The sequence below is a fragment of the Salvelinus alpinus genome, chromosome 1 (genome assembly GCF_045679555.1).
Source record: "Salvelinus alpinus chromosome 1, SLU_Salpinus.1, whole genome shotgun sequence".
NCBI classification, from domain to species: Eukaryota; Metazoa; Chordata; class Actinopteri; order Salmoniformes; family Salmonidae; genus Salvelinus; species Salvelinus alpinus.
This window is the reverse complement of record NC_092086.1, coordinates 68,468,113-68,485,685: the sequence shown is the minus strand read 5'-3', so window position 1 is coordinate 68,485,685 and position 17,573 is coordinate 68,468,113. Positions and strand designations below refer to the sequence as shown.

Genomic DNA, 17,573 nt, shown 5'->3' with positions numbered 1-17,573 from the left:
CTGTTAGTTCATATGCCTTGAGACCGTGATATATAGGCCTAAGACCGAGACAGTAAGAAGACACAGTGGCAGAAAAAAATTCAACCACACATTTGTTTCATCACAAAACCAGAGAGCACAAAGCATATTGCACGTAACAAACAGTTACATGGGCTACAGCATGGTCAAGCAAGTTAATGTTTCCGACATTTTCAGACTACTAAACAACTATGAATTTAGAACCACAGAGTTACCGCAAGTCACAAAGAAAACAGGAGCTGCCTCCACTACTCCAGCAACATTTCAACTTCAAAATTTCAACATCATCAAATCACCTATGCTTATTCTCCTACAGTGATAACTAAAATATACCAAAAACATTTGAGTCCAATCACTGTAAGCTAAATATGTGGCTGTCAATGGTTCGGATTTCTGTGTGTGTGTGCGTGTGCGTGTGTGCGCGTGTGTCTGTGGAAGTACAAAAACATGTTGACTCACCCTACTTGTAGAGAAACACAAATGACATCCTTGTCTCTTTCATGTTGACGAAAGGGTCTATGACTCTGTCATACAGTACACGCTTTTATTTTTGGTTGTCCTAGACCTAGGCTACCTGACTAAAATGGTTGCTCTCTAGCCTAACTTCCATTCATGGGCAACGTTAGCTAGTTAACATTAGCCTTCTACGTCTAGCTACATATTGAACTTCCATCGTCTCAGGCCAGGGGCACAATGTATGAATTTAGGTTTGGATCAGAATCACTGTTATAATCATTGGCCAGTATGGAGAATTAAATAAAACCATAAGTCCAAATCCCTAGCTCTATCCATGGATAATTTAGGAAAGGACCAACTTTAGCTAGCTAGCAACCGAAGGGCAACAACACAACAAGATGCAACAATTCAAGTTGTTTCTGTCAATTAAGTATTGTTCTTGATGTGATGTGATTGGATTGAAGCCAAATTCAAACTGAATTCCCTTGACACTTTTTTTTGGTGCTCCAGGACTATTCACAGTTGAGCTCACTCAGTTTAGCTCAATGCTGATTGGCTATTATTTAATCGTTTTTTTTTAATCAAGGGAGGCCAAATGCTCGCTGGCTTCCCTTGCATTCAATTTTACAGGCAGCAACAATGTTATACTCTTTTTGACCAGACAGCATCAGATAGATGGCCTACACATACAGAGATAGAGAGGTGCTGTTTCACTCACCCGGATGCTTTCTCTGTAGATATACAGTAGATATACAAAAGTATGTGGACACCCATTCAAATTATTGGATTCGGCTAGTTCAGCCACACCTGCTGCTGTCAGGTGTATAAAATCGAGCAGCCATGCAATCTCCATAGACAAACAGTGGCAGAAGTATGGCCTTACTGAAAAGCTTAGTGACTTTCAACGTGGCACCATCATAGGATGCCACCTTTCCAACAAGTCAGTTCATAAATATTTCTGCCCTGCTAGTGCGGCTTGGCAGGGTCATGTTTCGGAGGACGCATGGCTCTCGACCATCGCCTCTCCCGAGTCCGTACAGGAGTGGCCGTGATGGGACAATACAATACGAAATTGGGGGAAAAAAGGGGTGAAAAGTTAAAAATTTAAATCTACCCTGCTAGAGCTGCCCTGGTCAACTGTTAGTGGTGTTATTGTGAATCGGAAACGTCTAGGAGCCACAACCGCTCAGCTGCGAAGTGGTGTTCCACACAAGCTCACAGAACGGGACTGCCAAGTGCTGAAGCTCGTAGTTCGTAAAAATCGTATGTCCTCGGTTGCAACACTCACTACCAAGTTCCAAACTCATGAACTGTTCATTGGGAGCTTCATGAAACGGGTTTCCATGGCCGAGCAGCCGCACACAATCCTAAAATCACCATGTGCAATGCCAAGCGGCGGTTGGATTGGTGTAAAGCTCTCTGCCATTGGACTGGAGCAGAGGAGGAAAATTATGAAACACAGAAAGACAAAAGTTACATTATTTTATGTTTTATTTCTTGGTACATTATTTGGGGAAGCCTGGCTTCCATTGGCACCTATGAACACACACCAGTGCTCTCTAACACACACACACACAAGCTTTCACACTCACCACTTGAGTGCTACTGCTCCACATACACTGCTGCTACAACTCAGTCTGTTATCTATCCTGTTTCCTAGTCACTTTACCCCTACCTACAGTATACAGTGGGGAGAACAAGTATTTGATACACTGCCGATTTTGCAGGTTTCCCTACTTACAAAGCATGTAGAGGTCTGTAAGTTTTATCATAGGTACACTTCAACTGTGAGAGACGGAATCTAAAACAAAAATCCAGAAAATCATATTGTATGATTTTTAAGTAATTAATTTGCATTTTATTGCATGACATAAGTATTTGATACATCAGAAAAGCAGAACTTAATATTTGGTACAGAAACCTTTGTTTGCAATTACAGAGATCATACGTTTCCTGTAGTTCTTGACCAGGTTTGCACACACTGCAGCAGGGATTTTGGCCCACTCCTCCATACAGACCTTCTCCAGATCCTTCAGGTTTCGGGGCTGTCGCTGGGCAATACAGACTTTCAGCTCCCTCCAAAGATTTTCTATTCGGTTCAGGTCTGGAGACTGGCTAGGCCACTCCAGGACCTTGAGATGCTTCTTACGGAGCCACTCCTTAGTTGCCCTGGCTGTGTGTTTCGGGTCGTTGTCATGCTGGAAGACCCAGCCATGACCCATCTTCAATGCTCTTACTGAGGGAAGGAGGTTGTTGGCCAAGATCTCGCGATACATGGCCCCATCCATCCTCCCCTCAATACGGTGCAGTCGTCCTGTCCCCTTTGCAGAAAAGCATCCCCAAAGAATGATGTTTCCACCTCCATGCTTCACGGTTGGGATGGTGTTCTTGGGGTTTTACTCATCCTTCTTCTTCCTCCAAACACGGCGAGTGGAGTTTAGACCAAAAAGCTCTATTTTTGTCTCATCAGACCACATGACCTTCTCCCATTCCTCCTCTGGATCATCCAGATGGTCATTTGCAAACTTCAGACGGGCCTGGACATGCGCTGGCTTGAGCAGGGGAACCTTGCGTGCGCTGCAGGATTTTAATCCATGACGGCGTAGTGTGTTACTAATGGTTTTCTTTGAGACTGTGGTCCCAGCTCTCTTCAGGTCATTGACCAGGTCCTGCCGTGTAGTTCTGGGCTGATCCCTCACCTTCCTCATGATCATTGATGCCCCACGAAGTGAGATCTTGCATGGAGCCCCAGACCGAGGGTGATTGACCATCATCTTGAACTTCTTCCATTTTCTAATAATTGCGCCAACAGTTGTTGCCTTCTCACCAAGCTGCTTGCCTATTGTCCTGTAGCCCATCCCAGCCTTGTGCAGGTCTACAATTTTATCCCTGATGTCCTTACACAGCTCTCTGGTTTTGGCCATTGTGGAGAGGTTGGAGTCTGTTTGATTGAGTGTGTGGACAGGTGTCTTTTATACAGGTAACGAGTTCAAACAGGTGCAGTTAATACAGGTAATGAGTGGAGAACAGGAGGGCTTCTTAAAGAAAAACTAACAGGTCTGTGAGAGCCGGAATTCTTACTGGTTGGTAGGTGATCAAATACTTATGTCATGCAATAAAATGCAAATTAATTACTTAAAAATCATACAATGTGATTTTCTGGATTTTTGTTTTAGATTCCGTCTCTCACAGTTGAAGTGTACCTATGATAAAACTTACAGACCTCTACATGCTTTGTAAGTAGGAAAACCTGCAAAATCGGCAGTGTATCAAATACTTGTTCTCCCCACTGTATGTACATAGCTACCTCAATTACCTCGTACTCCTGCACATTGACTCGTTACTGGTACTCCCTGTATATAGCCATGTATTTGTACTTGTATTTGTATTTGTTATTGTTATTTATTTGTTATTCACTGTAACTATTTCAATTTTAAAATATATATTTTGTATCTTTAACTCTGCATTGTTGGAAACAGATCTGTAAGTAAGCATTTCACTGTTAGTCTACACCTGTAGTTTACAAAGCACATAACAAGTACAGTTTGATTTTACCTGATCTATGAAAGCCTGGGTTTGAGTGGTAGCCTATTTGTACCTTTTTGTTACTTCATGGCCTGCAATTATTTTAATAAAACGTTATATGATACACTGTAGGATCCATCGTCCATCGGTCCAGATGTGATATGACTTCCCGAAAGTTCTGTGAGAAATATAAAATAGCCTTGTGAATTATAATGTAAAAACGACATAACTATCACATAATGGTAGAAGACAGCAACAGGCTCCACAAAAATCTGTGCTGTTGATACATGTACTATCATTATTTGCCACCTAGTGGTGCTTGTGAGCTATAGAGTGCACCAAAATATATCCTTGTAACCTTGATCTTATATTGCATTATGCAAATCAATAATTATGAAACAGCTATGTATTTTGTACCTTACTGTAGACTGAGAATCCAATTTTGGGGACCGTTTCGGCAAAAGCCGAGGTTATGCAAAATTCCCCAATAAAACCCCTTTCTGTAGGCCTACATACTTTCCCCCATTGCTATTCCCTTAAACGTGTGAAAACGTATTTGAATAAGAATATATGTCCATGATAAAAACTGTGCTGTACCTGTTTTGTTGTGGCCTGCTAATGACAGCTGTTTTTGCTTTCAATACCTGTCAGCGGCCACATGGAAGGGGTGGCATAGGAAAGTGGTACCCAAACTTTTTTGGTTACTGTACCACCAACTGAATTTTGCTCTGCCCAGTTGACCCCTGAAGTCCTAGTACCCCTAGTTGGGAGCCACTGGCCTAGGCAACTTAAAGTAACTGTCCAGTCATATTCTGTTAATTCATACCAGTGGCAACCCGTCATTCAGGTCTGCCCTACCTGTATTGAGCCCCACATTTTTAACAAAAAATTAAATAAAAAAATGTTTGTGGGGGTTGCCTGTTCTGCATGTTATTTTGGCATTAATATATGTCACATATCATTGAGTTAATAAAGCCTCCATACAAACATGGTCTCTTTTTGCTTTCTTGAGTAAGGCAGCTACAAAATGCTGGTGTTTCAGCCTAGCTCTGTGCTTTCTGTGGTGGTGGTGGGGCAGCCAGTGGAAAATACGGAGCGTAGGGGTAGGTAATGTTCTCTAGTTGCGCTGTGATTGGCTCAGTGTTTTGTCATTCATGGGAACACTATGTCACTGCCAAATCTAAGGGTAGAGCTAAAAAATTCAAGCCCCTTGGGTGCTGTCATAGAGTTACATTAGAAGTGCCCATCCAAGAAGAAGAAGGCTCAAGGTCATTGGCCACAGATAAATTACTTAAAATCCCGTTCTATCTACAGTAGCTTTGATTGGACTGATCATGTCAACATCATACTTTGATAATCTTAGCTAGCAGTCATCATCATGAAAGTCAACAATCTACTGGCAAAACCTATTTAATCCTTGTCATATGAAGAGAAATACTGAAGAGAAATTATAGATAAAACATATCGGTGCTCATCGGCCATTGGACATAAACATTACATAACAAGTTGTAAAATTCAACAATGAGCGGTTTGAAAAGAAACAGTGGCTAACTGCAAGCATTGCAAAGCAATCACTAGCCTGCTATTCAGTGGAGTGGGTGTGGTCCCAATTCTCGGTTCAAGGATCTCTTTTCTAAGTTTAAAATTCTAAATATTCAAAATTTGTCATATTGTCAATCCAGCATGATTTCTGCTGCACTCAAATCAACTGTTAACTCAGACCTGGGAAATCTGACTTCAGTGAGTTCAAGACAACTGGGAAAAATGTTTTGAACGGTCATCCAACTCAGAATTGTAAGTCGGGAACTCGGGCCTCTTTCTAGAGCTACGACCTGAAGATCACTGACGTAATCATGATTCAATTTTTAAAAAAATTCAGAGTTTCCAGTTGTCTTGAAAGCACAATATATCCAAAGAATGCCAGACTTTGATGACAAAGTTTGATGACAAAATTTGCCCACAAAGGACCATCGCGCCACCTTCCTGTTCAAGGTTCAAGTGAGCACAGCACAACAAGGTGAGTCCAAAAATGTATTGTATGCTGCTGCATAAATGATGTAATATGCCAAGGAGATGTGTATACTGTAACTAAGAAAGTAATACTAAGTGTATGTTATGTAGTAAGCTGTTAGTAGGCAATGTGCCTCACTCAAATAATTTGTTCTATATTCCACTCGTAATTTTGCCTACTGTTCTTACTTGGTCGTGCACATGTAGCCTATAACCTGTTTTAGAGAACTTTTATCATTGAATATCGTAAGAGCTTTCATTGTCTGCTTATATGCCCCCTTTATTTATCCTACGGTTCTGACTTGGTGTACAGGGAGAACACTGTAAGAACAGCTCATGTTCTGAATTCTGTTGCTGTACATTTCAAAAGTGCTCAACAAATAGCTATATTGACTACATCCGTACTAGCTCGCTCATTAATGTCTTAATCAAAATTACAGATTGACTCTTATCCGCTTGTCGTCCCCTTATGCCATAGTTTGTACATCTCAATTGTCAGTAGAAACCACATTTATTTAAGCAAGTCAGCCATATCAGCCATGTTTTTTAAAGGCAGTAAATGACACTGAATTAACTGTTTCGCTGCCAGACAATGCTCTGCTGATAGCCAGGTGTAGCAGTGGTAAGGTGTTGGGACTGCTGTTGGGACTCTGCTGTTGGGACATCTTTATGTAGGCCCTAACAGTTTGTGGGCACCATTTGTCACCGTTATAGTGCAATTCATATATTGTTTAGTGTTGTATAGTGTAGTGGCTTTGCTGGCATTCATCCCTCCAACATGTTTTTTGTTTGCCCCTCCAATATTTACATGTTACAATCGCCACTGACTCATACCCAAATAATGTTGTTGACTCCAGTGGTGGTTGCTGAGGGGAGGATGGTTCATAATAATGGCTGGAACTGAGCTGATGGAATGGCATCAAACACATGGAAACCATGTGTTTGATGTATTTGATACAATTAAAGTGCCACCAACCTCCTGTGTTTGATTTATCCTATACTCATATTTGAGGCCAAAGCATAATTTGGAGATAAAACACTTCAAAAACCCCATCTATCTCAAACAGACTGTTTCATAAATGCTTTCTATTTCGTCATAGAGAACGATATCATCCTCCTAATGAGCATGAGCTGGCCGATCAGCGGTCTTTTCACGTGAATATTTTTAATGTCCTGCATACAGGACACCATACTGTTGTTGTGGTATGCCCACACCATTCCAAAACATAAGAGCTGCTTTTTAACATAGTCTACTTACTATTTTGGGCAATGAAAACTATTTCACTTTTATTGTAATTAATTATAGGTCATATTTCATAAAAACCTGGAAACACTGGAAAGATATTTTAAAAACGACATGCACATCTAACTGGGAAGTGAAGTTATTTTAACTACATATCTTGCGTAAAGAAGACGGATCTGCGCCCAGAAAACGACACTTCCATGACACTGGGGGAGCGCTGGGGAGCTATAGGCCTGTGCTACGTTCAAATATTAGTATGAACTAGGAAATTCGTAAATTTTCTACTTTTTAACTGCTTAAACGCGGCACTTGTATAACTACAATCTATTAGCAGGTCGGACTTTTCCGAGTTTCCTAGTTCCGATTAGTATTTGAACATGGCAATAAGGTGGGGCTTCTGTCTTTTTACTCAGAAGCAACAAGTTATTCTCCATAACTGGTTACAGTGTTGCAGCAGGTGGTCATTGTGTGCAGTGGACAAGTCATGTGAATGGAAATATTACGTTTTAATATTTTTTTAATGACAACGCGTGATTAAATCTTTTAGAACGTGTTTTTGACGGCTTTATTTTCTTACTTGAAAGGTGTGTGATTATAAATCCAGGAGTGAAACTCAGAATAGTTGCTGTGTGTTGAGAAACGTGGTTTTATGAACCGCTTATATTGCATTTTTCGCGGCGAACCATGGCTTTCGCTAAATTCAGCAAAATACTTCGCCTGTCTAATTTTGACATAAAAAAGAAGGCAAAACAATATGAACACGTTCATCGAGACATCAATCCTAATGACCAATGGGAAATTATTGGAGAGTTGGGTGATGGAGCTTTTGGAAAAGTTTACAAGGTAAGCAATATGGGTTTCAACATACTTTTAGTCATGTGGTGAATGTGGACACCTGCTCGTCAAACATCTCATTCCAAAATCATGGCATTAGTATGGAGTTGGTTTCCCCATTGTTGCTATAACAGCCGCTACCCTTCTGGGAAAGCTTTCCAGTAGTTAGATGTTGGAACATTGCTGCGGGGACTTGCTTCCATTCAGCCACAAGAGCGTGAGAGGTCCGGCACAGATGTTGGGCGATTGGGCCTGGCTCGCTGTCAGTGTTCTAAATCATCAGTCCAGTTCTAACACGCCGATCTCAAACTGTTTCTTTGTGAACCTTGCTTTGTGCACAGTGGCATTGTCATGCCGTCAGCATGCGTGATTCAATCTTTTAGAACGTGTTTTTGATGGCTTATTTTCTTACTTGAAAGGTGTGATTTAATCCATGTATTTTTTTTCCCGAATACTTTTTTATTCTAACAGGAGTGAAACTCAATATTTGATGTGTCTTGAGAAACTTTTAGTGGCCTTTTGTTTCCAGCACAAGTTTCACCTTTGTAATGATCATGCTGTTTATCATCAGTTTCTTCATATGCCACACCTGTCAAGTGGATAGATTATCTTGGCAATAGGAGAATAGGGATGTAAACAAATTTGTGTACAATTTTGAGAAATAATATTTGTGTGTATGGAACATTTATGTGATTTGTTTTTATCTCAGCTCACGAAACCAACACTTTACATGTTTTATATTTGTTCTATGTATGTACAAGTCAAAAGTTTGGACAACTACTCATTCTAGGGTTATTCTTTATTGTTACTATTTTCTACATATTATAATAGTGAAGACATCATGAAATTAAACTACGAAATTACACATGGAATCATGTGGTAAACAAATCAAAATATATTTCATTTGCAATTCTTCAAAGTAACCACCCTTCACCTTCATGACAGCTTTGCACATTCTTGGCATTCTCTCAACCAGCTTCATGAGGTAGTCACCTGGAATGCATTTCAATTAACAGGTGTGCCTTGTTCAAAGTTAATTTGTGACAATGTAGGGGTGGTATACAGAAGATAGCCGTATTTGCTATTTTGATTTGTTTAACACTTTTTTGTTTTGTTACTGCTGTACATGATTTCATAGTTTTGATGTCTTCTATTATTATACAATGTAGAAAATGCAATGTAGTAAAAATAAAGGAAAACCCTTGAGTGAGTAGGTGTGTCAACTTTTGACTGGTAGTGTTTATGCATGTATATAGCCAATTGTGACTTTGCAGCTGTCCTATCTAAGGGGAAATCGCTCAGTTCTGCCTCCAGAACAAGACTCATGACAAACGTTAACCTACAAGTGCTGAGGGAAGGGCAGTAGGGAGTTGCTGGATTTGCACTGCTCATTAACCTCTGGAGCCCCATCACTGTATCCGCATAAGCATTTTGACCCTAGTCTAGAACTAACTGCATTGATCATCTTCGAATGAACTTTTGTACCGATTGTGTTCACCAATTTATTGTGAACTTTGAGAGAGATTGCTTTCTTTTGAAGGGCAGCACACTCTGATTTCATGCCCAATACAGACGGCTCAAATCCTGTAGAGCTGTTGTACTAACTGGGCTCCATTTGGACCTCCCCAGGAGACCCCGCTATTACCCTCCACTGTTTGCTTCATCCAAACCCAGCTGTGGTTTGGGTTATGGGTTTATATTTAATCTGTATCTTTTAGTCCTCACATTGCAACATGGCAGAAAAAGTATCTGCTCATGCCCAGTGTAGTACAGTGGGTGCCTTTGACTTAGGGGGCCAGTGGAAGAAGTGAGGCCTGACCAGAGTACAGTGGCCCCACTCATACCTTGTGAACAGGCATGTGAGAACACCATGTGGGATTTCACTGACGACACTGAAAGGAAAAATAACACGGAGCCACCCTAATAGAAATAAATGATGCCTTCAGTTACCCCTACCACCAAAATACACCACCTTTTTTAACTGTGGCTATTGACCTAGCAGTTTTCTGTCCAGAGGATACTTTAAGATCTCTTCATGTCTCATACCCTTTAGGACTCGGAATAGAATTTAGTATACTAGAAGATATCTTTGGAATGTCAACACTTACAATGGAAACAACACTTTTCAATAAAGACGGAAACATGTGACAACACTGTCTCTACAATATTCCCCTTGGATAAATGTGTTTTCCAGTCCCCAGAAGTCTGGCTGTCCTGGAGTGCTTGCAGAGGAGTCAGTGCTCCACACCTGGAGCAGTTGGGGTCAGGAGGAAAGCTATGGGCCGGAGGGGGGATGGAAACATCCTATGTGGCCCTCGGGCTACTGACTAATCAGTCTGTGGGATGGGGTCTCGGGGCTCCGCTCCACAGCCTGTCCAGACTCCGTCCCAAATGGTAACCTATTCCCTTTTATAGTGCACTACTTTGGACCAGAGCCCATCAAAAGTAGTGCACGATATAGGGAATAGGTTACCATTTGGGACATATCAAGGGAGTTCAGGAAGCCACCAGATGACTCCCATAACTACAAGTCAATTATACCAGTATGGAGGACACTTCTGTTCACTGCTCCAGAGCCGGCAAGATCTAGTTCAAATGTTGGCTGTAATAACTCCTTTTAGAACAGCTGTGAAACAAATCAACTTGTTGAGTCATCTGTTTGCTTGATCATTGCTGGTCACATGCTTCTTTTTTGATTCCAGTAATGTCTGGGAGAGTGTAGGTGTCAGTCTGGCCAGCCGCTGGCCTCGTGATCTGGGTTGGCTGTACACATCCGGGTGAACAACAGGGCTTTGTTGACATTCTCTCAGGTTGTCATGGGGGTATCACGGTTAGGTATCACTCTCAGGTTAATGTGCCCCATTGGCCTGTCACTGTCACCAGATGGTAAGGAGGACCTAGTAGTCAGTGTCACGCAGCAGTAGTTAACTTAAAGCTGCTCTTTGAACAGTATACAGGTATCTGTATCTAGTCTGATGAACTAACCAGGAGGCGGGAGGCCTCGACTATCATTCTTAAAATGAAAGTGTGGATCAACTTGTTCACTTCTGAGACCAATGATTTCCCAGGGCTACAGGTAGTCATGACCAGAGCAGAGTTGCGTAAATCTCCCCCACATGACGGCTATTGCTGAGATGGGAGAATGTCTCACTTCCTGCTGATCCCTGTGTCAGAGCATGTTGTGTTTGCTGGTATGGCCGAAGCACAAGTGCCGAACGGTCCCTTTTACTTATTAATGGGACACGTGCTGCTGAGCAGGCTCCCTGGCTGCTGTTGCCTTGTACTGTGAGTTGCATTAGTTAGCGTAGCATTACCTGACAGCGCCGTCCCAAATGGTACCTTTTTACCTATATAATGCACTACTTTTGACCAGAAAGTAGTGCACTATGTAGGGTATAGGGTGCCATTTGGGACACAGAACAAGGGTTTTCCTGTAATACAGGAGGCCTGCATGGTGACGGCACATGTTTGTGCTCCAGGGCTGGTAATCTGTGGGGGCCAGCTGTGACTGGCCTGATAAGGATTCTCCTGTAGAGGCTTGTCCCCCATGACTCCCCAGCCCCCTGTCGGTATGTGGCAGGTTGTCTCAGTGGTGACTGTCTTGAGTTGGAGTGTGGGCGAGGGAGAGATGTTTTGTGAGCCTGAGAATCACGAGTTAACAAGTCAAAACTGGTTTTGGAATACATTGAAGCTAGCTTAAATCCGATTCGGAGCCTACTGTTAAAGCACAATACATGACGTAACAGCAGTGTTTTGAAAAGTAATCGAACGTATGCCTTTTTGTGCAGTCTATCAAAGCACCATGTTTCACGTTTTTATCAAGATGGGTGACATTTTCTACACGAGTGACTGGTACTGTACTATGTTTTATCCAGTCAAACATCAGCCAAATTTACTCAACCGCTCCATGTTCAGAGCCCATCTTAAGAGATGTGCTGTGGCGAGTTCTTCACTGGGGTTTTGAGCCCGAAACCTTTCATAATACCATATCATAATATAATGATGTAAATGTAAATAATACCTCGCAGCGAAACTACCACATCCTGAAAGACGGCAGCACCGTACCTCTCTGGGTTCAAAGTTTGAACTTCCCTGCTGCGTCCCCCAGCCATGTTGAACAACTCTCTGTAAATAAAGATACAGTAAGAGTTTAACCCTGTGTGTAATCCTCAGCCTATTTTTAAACATTTATTTAACTAAGCAAGTCAGTTAAGAACAAAGTCTTATTTACAATGATGGCCTACCGGGGAACAGTTCAGAATGACAGATTTTTTACCTTGTCAGCTCGGGGATTCTATCCAGCAACCTTTCGGTTACTGGCCCAACGCTCTAAACACTAGGCTACCTGCCGCCCCAAAATGTAAGACGAGAAATAAAATGTTCCCAGTGGAAAGGCAGGTAGCCTAAAGAACAGCACATCGGTGTCTACATACACAGCCAGCAGTGAAAGCTCCTGGAAGATTCCTGGAAGACGCTAATGATCATCCCCTCTAAAGCCAAAGCTTATTTGCAGAGGGCTTAGTGTACACTAACCAATCCCCTGGCGCCGTCTTCCTGCCTGCCATGTCTGTCTGCCCGGGGACTGATTTTGAGCTGTATGACCACCTATGATCTCCCCTGACCTGTCCTCCTGACCTCTGGGGACTAGAGCTAAGCATCCTGTGGAGACGAGACACATTTGGCATTAGTTCAAGAAGAAGATTGAGAGGAAGCGCAGCGTATGCCACAGATTGCATCTGGACGTGACATCTGTCACATTTGTCACATTTGTGGTCCCGTGTGGCTCAGTTGGTAGAGCATGGCGCTTGCAACGCCAGGGTTGTGGGTTCATTCCCCACGGGGGGACCAGGATGAATATGTATGAACTTTCCAATTTGTAAGTCGCTCTGGATAAGAGCGTCTGCTAAATGACTTAAATGTAAATGTAAATTTGTCACAAATGCCCCCCTATTCCCTATATACTGTCTGTAATATTATGTTCATCTTCTATATTCTGTTTACCTTGGCATCATTTACCAAATCAAATTCCGTGTATGTACACTACCGTTCAAAAGTTTGGGGTCACTTAGAAATGTCCTTGTTTTTGAAAGAATCACCTTTCTTTCTGTCAGTTTTTTAAAATAACATCAAATTGATCAGAAATACAGTGTAGACATTGTTAATGTTGTAAATGATTGTTATAGCTGGAAACGGCAGATTCTTTTTTGGGGGAATATCTACTATCTATCATTTTAAAAGGCTAATTGATCATTAGAAAACCCTTTTGCAATTGTTAGCACAGCTGAAAACTGTTGAACTGACTAAATAAGCAATAAAACTGGCCTTCTTTAGACTAGTTGAGTATCTGGAGCATCAGCATTTGTAGGTTCAACTACAGGCTCAAAATGGTCACAAACAAAGAACTTTCTTCTGAAACTCGTCAGTCTATTCTTGTTCTGAGAAATGAAGGCTATTCCATGTGAGAAATTGCCAAGAAACTGAAGATCTCGTACACCACTGTGTACTACTCCCTTCACAGAACAGCGCAAACTGGCCCTAACCAGAATAGAAAGAGGAGTGGGAGGCCCCGGTGCACAACTGAGCAAGAGGTCAAGTACATTAGTGTCTAGTTTGAGAAACTGACGCCTCACAAGTCCTCAACTGGCAGCTTCATTAAATAGTACCTGCAAAACACCAGTCTCAACGTTAACAGTGAAAAGGCAACTCCGGGATGCTGGCCTTCTTGGCAGAGTTGCAAAGAAAAAGCCATATCTCAGACTGGCCAATATAAATAAAAGATTAAGATGGGCAAAAGAACAGACACTGGATAGAGGAACTCTGCCTAGAAGGCCAGCATCCTGGAGTCGTCTCTTCACGGTTGACATTGAGACTGGTGTTTTGTGCGTACTATTTAATGAAGCTGCCAGTTGAGGACTTGTGAGGTGTCTGTTTCTCAAACTAGACACTCTAATGTACTTGTCCTCTAATGATCAATTAGCCTTTTAAAATGATCAACTTGGATTAGCTAACACAACGTGCCATTGGAACACAGGAGTGATGGTTGCTGATAATGGGCCTATGTAGATATTCCATAAAAAAATACACCGTTTACAGCTACAATAGTCATTTACAACATTAACAATGTCTACACTGTATTTCTGATCAATTAGATTTTTTTAAATGGACACAAGTGCTTTTCTTTCAAAAACAAGGGCCTTTCTAAGTAACCCAACTTTTGAATAGTAGTGTAAATGTAGCTTGCGAATAAAGGGGATTCTGATTGCACTACTTTTGAACAGAGCCCTATGGGACCTGGTCAAAAGTAGGGCACTATAGAGGGTATAGATGCATTTGGGACGCATCCTCTATGTGCAGCAGCAACATAACAGTAGCTTTTAACACTAATAAATAACTAGTTATCATTAGTATGTGTGTTCTTTCTTTTCAATAGGACACATGCCTTTGTGCTTATAGAGAACTCTGGCAGACTTCATGCAGAAGCCTAGTCCTACTCTGATAAATAGAATGGGATGATAGCCACTTATTTTGATAGAGGCTTTATTCTCAAGCGACTGACAGATAACACCTACATTAGCTAGACCTGATATGCAAGTCATTCAATAATCTGACACACAGCCCTAGTGCCCCCAGTCCAAAGATGCCGGAGATGTCTTTTTTTCTTTTCCTTATTTTTGTCATAATGAGTAAGTCTGTCATCTGCAGACGGAGGTCAAGATTTACTCGGCAGCCTGATGTTAACAAGAATTCTAGATCTCTTAACGGCAGGGCTAATGTTAAGCACATACATTATCTTGAGACAGGTTGGGGATGGGATCTGTGTCCTGTCAGTGTGTGTGCGCGTGGCACTGTGTGTGCGCTGGCAGAGTGCATACTACAGTGTACCAGCAGGCAGGCCCACGCCTCAGCACACCGCCCCATGCTTACTGTACGCTGATATCTGACACTATTGATTCAGCCTGGAGGTAATTGGCCCCAGGAGGCTGTGCCAGCAGCAGAGTGCAGAGACACACCACCCAGTGTGTCTGCTCTTCTCCTCTCACAGCCAGGTGTAGTAATCCGCACAGTCACTTCTCCAACTGGATCTCAGGCTTTCTCTGGCTTTATTTATGACCTCCATGTTCTATTTGAACAGATTATCTCCTTAAGTGTTTTAGCATGATGATTTACTTTGGGGGGGGGGGGGGGGGCAGCAGTGTGTGCGCTCACAGCCATGTACCCAAAAGGCAGGAAACAATAGCTGATCCCTCGTTTTACTTCTTCAACCTCTGCCCCTCCGTGGAGCATTGGTGTTGTTTTTTTGTTGCAGGGAGAGATTGATAGACGTTTCTCATGGTGTGTCACAGACATACAGGCAGGCGGGCTAGCAGAGGAGAGGGGCCAGTGTCAAATCAGTTGTTCCTGACATCCATGGAGACGTTGGGCAAAACAAACCACCGAACAGTTGTTTTGTTCCCCAGTAGGATGATTGAGTTGGGGAGCTCAGCTTTGTACTTCTTCGCTACGATCATGGGAGGGAGACACGGTGGCGTGAGCCTGTTTTGTAGCCGGTTCCCGCATCTTTTTTTCTGTTAGTATAATTAGGTTAGTGTGATTTACACAGCTCTATCCTCAACCAGCACCTCTCCTCCCTCTGCATATTCCCTCCTCCAGTGGAGAGTCTCCAGGGCCTTGATGCCTTCCAGGAAGTCAGCGCTCCCTTGTGAGGCACAATGAGTGTGGAGGGGGGGAGTTGGAGATCTTGGTTGTGGAGGCTTGTAAAGTGGGACTGGTAACATAACGTGGCGCCCTGTTGCCTCAGATGGTGGGAGCAGAGCAGGTTCCTGACGGTGGTGTTGAAATGCAGATGCTCAGCGACGCATTGTCAGATACACTAGCATGTCTCTCTCTCTCCTCACCAGGAAAAACATAATGTTTAAAAAAGGCCCTGGACTTATTCCAGGTGAGATCATGTGTTCAGGAAAACTCAGGACTGTAACTATGGTAGGCTAGTATCTCGATGCCTGACTGCAGTGTTTACCCATATGTTTTCCCACAGCCCCCTCAGGTACTGGACCCCACCAGGCTGTTCAGTCTGCAGCCTCACATCCTCAGGTCATTGGGAGGAGCTAAAGCCACATGCACAAACCCAAACTAACCTGGTGGGGGGTGGCACAATTTTATAACCCTTCAAAATTCTATTTTCCCTTAACCCCATGACCTTATTAACTCTAACCCTAAACCTAATTTTAATCCTAACACTAGTTCTACCTTAATCCTAAACCCCCTAGAAATATAGCTTTTGACAATGAAAATGCCAGTCTCAACATCAACAGTGAAGAGGCGACTCCAGGATGCTGGCCTTCTAGGCAGAGTTCCTCTATCCAGTGTCTGTTCTTTTGCCCATCTTTTATTTTTGAGATGTGGCTTTTTCTTTGCAACTCTGCCTAAAGGCCAGCATCCCGGAGTCGCCTCTTCACTGTCGAAGTATAGAACACTTCTAACAAGTGTTCTATAATCACACTATTAGTTTGTATCTTACTGTCTGCAAACGGTTAGTTTGTCTTAGCAAGTTGTGGCAAAAGTAAATCGTGTTATACGGAACCCAAACCGGCTGCGCACGTGCGCTATCGTGTGACGTCGTGCATAAATGCATTTTGTCCACCCAAACGCGATCACGACACGCAGGTTAAAATATCAAAACAAACTCTGAACCAACTATATTAATTTGGGGATTGGTCGAAAAGCATTAAACATTTATGGCAATTTAGCTAGCTAGCTTGCACTTGCTAGCTAATTTGTCCTATTTACTGTTGCTAGCTAATTTGTCCTGGGATATAAACATTGAGTTGTATTTTACCTGAAATGCACAAGGTCCTCTACTCCGACAAATAATCTACACACAAAACGGTAAACCGAATCGTTTCTATTCATCTCTCCTCCTTCCAGGCTTTTTCTTCTCTTGACTTTATAATGCGATTGGCAACTTTCTTAAATTAGGTGCATTACCGCCACCAACCTCATTCGTCTTTCAGTCACCCACGTTGGTATAACCAATGAGTTCCTGGGTTCCTGCTTCTATAAACCAATGAGGAGATGGGAGAGGCAGGACTTGCGGCGCGATCTGCGACAAGTAGAACTGACTTCTGTTTTAGCCCTTGGCAATGCAGATGCTTGTTGACGGGCACTCAATAATATGTATGTCTACATTTATTCTGTTAGCCGCTAATCGCTAGTTAGCTGTGAGTCAGAGATGGTAGCTAGCTAATAATTTCCTGATACCAGTGATGGTGTAGGCTTAAATCAGTATGTTTGTGCAACAGTATCTTCCAAATAAAAGATGAATAGGCAAAACATGAATATGTTAGCTACATGAATTAGTGAAGAGAACATTTAATCTAGCCAAAGGTTATAGGGTTTGTGAGGAAACATTGACCAACACTTTTGTTCCTACCCTGTCACAATAACGCCTCCCTTGCTTTTACATTAATTGTCATGTCAAACAACACTT

General features: G+C 42.4%; 1 protein-coding gene across 1 annotated transcript in view; it reads left to right on the top strand.

Annotated features, from left to right (window-relative positions):
- Nucleotides 1–7,680: 7,680 nt before the first annotated feature.
- Nucleotides 7,681–17,573, top strand: part of LOC139583931 (serine/threonine-protein kinase 10-like) — a 45,531-nt gene continuing 35,638 nt past the window's right edge. Inside the window, exon 1 of the mRNA XM_071415425.1 lies at nucleotides 7,681–8,095. Coding sequence (XP_071271526.1) covers nucleotides 7,937–8,095 — 159 coding nt within the window. The 5' untranslated portion in view covers nucleotides 7,681–7,936. The remainder of the gene's footprint in view (nucleotides 8,096–17,573) is intronic.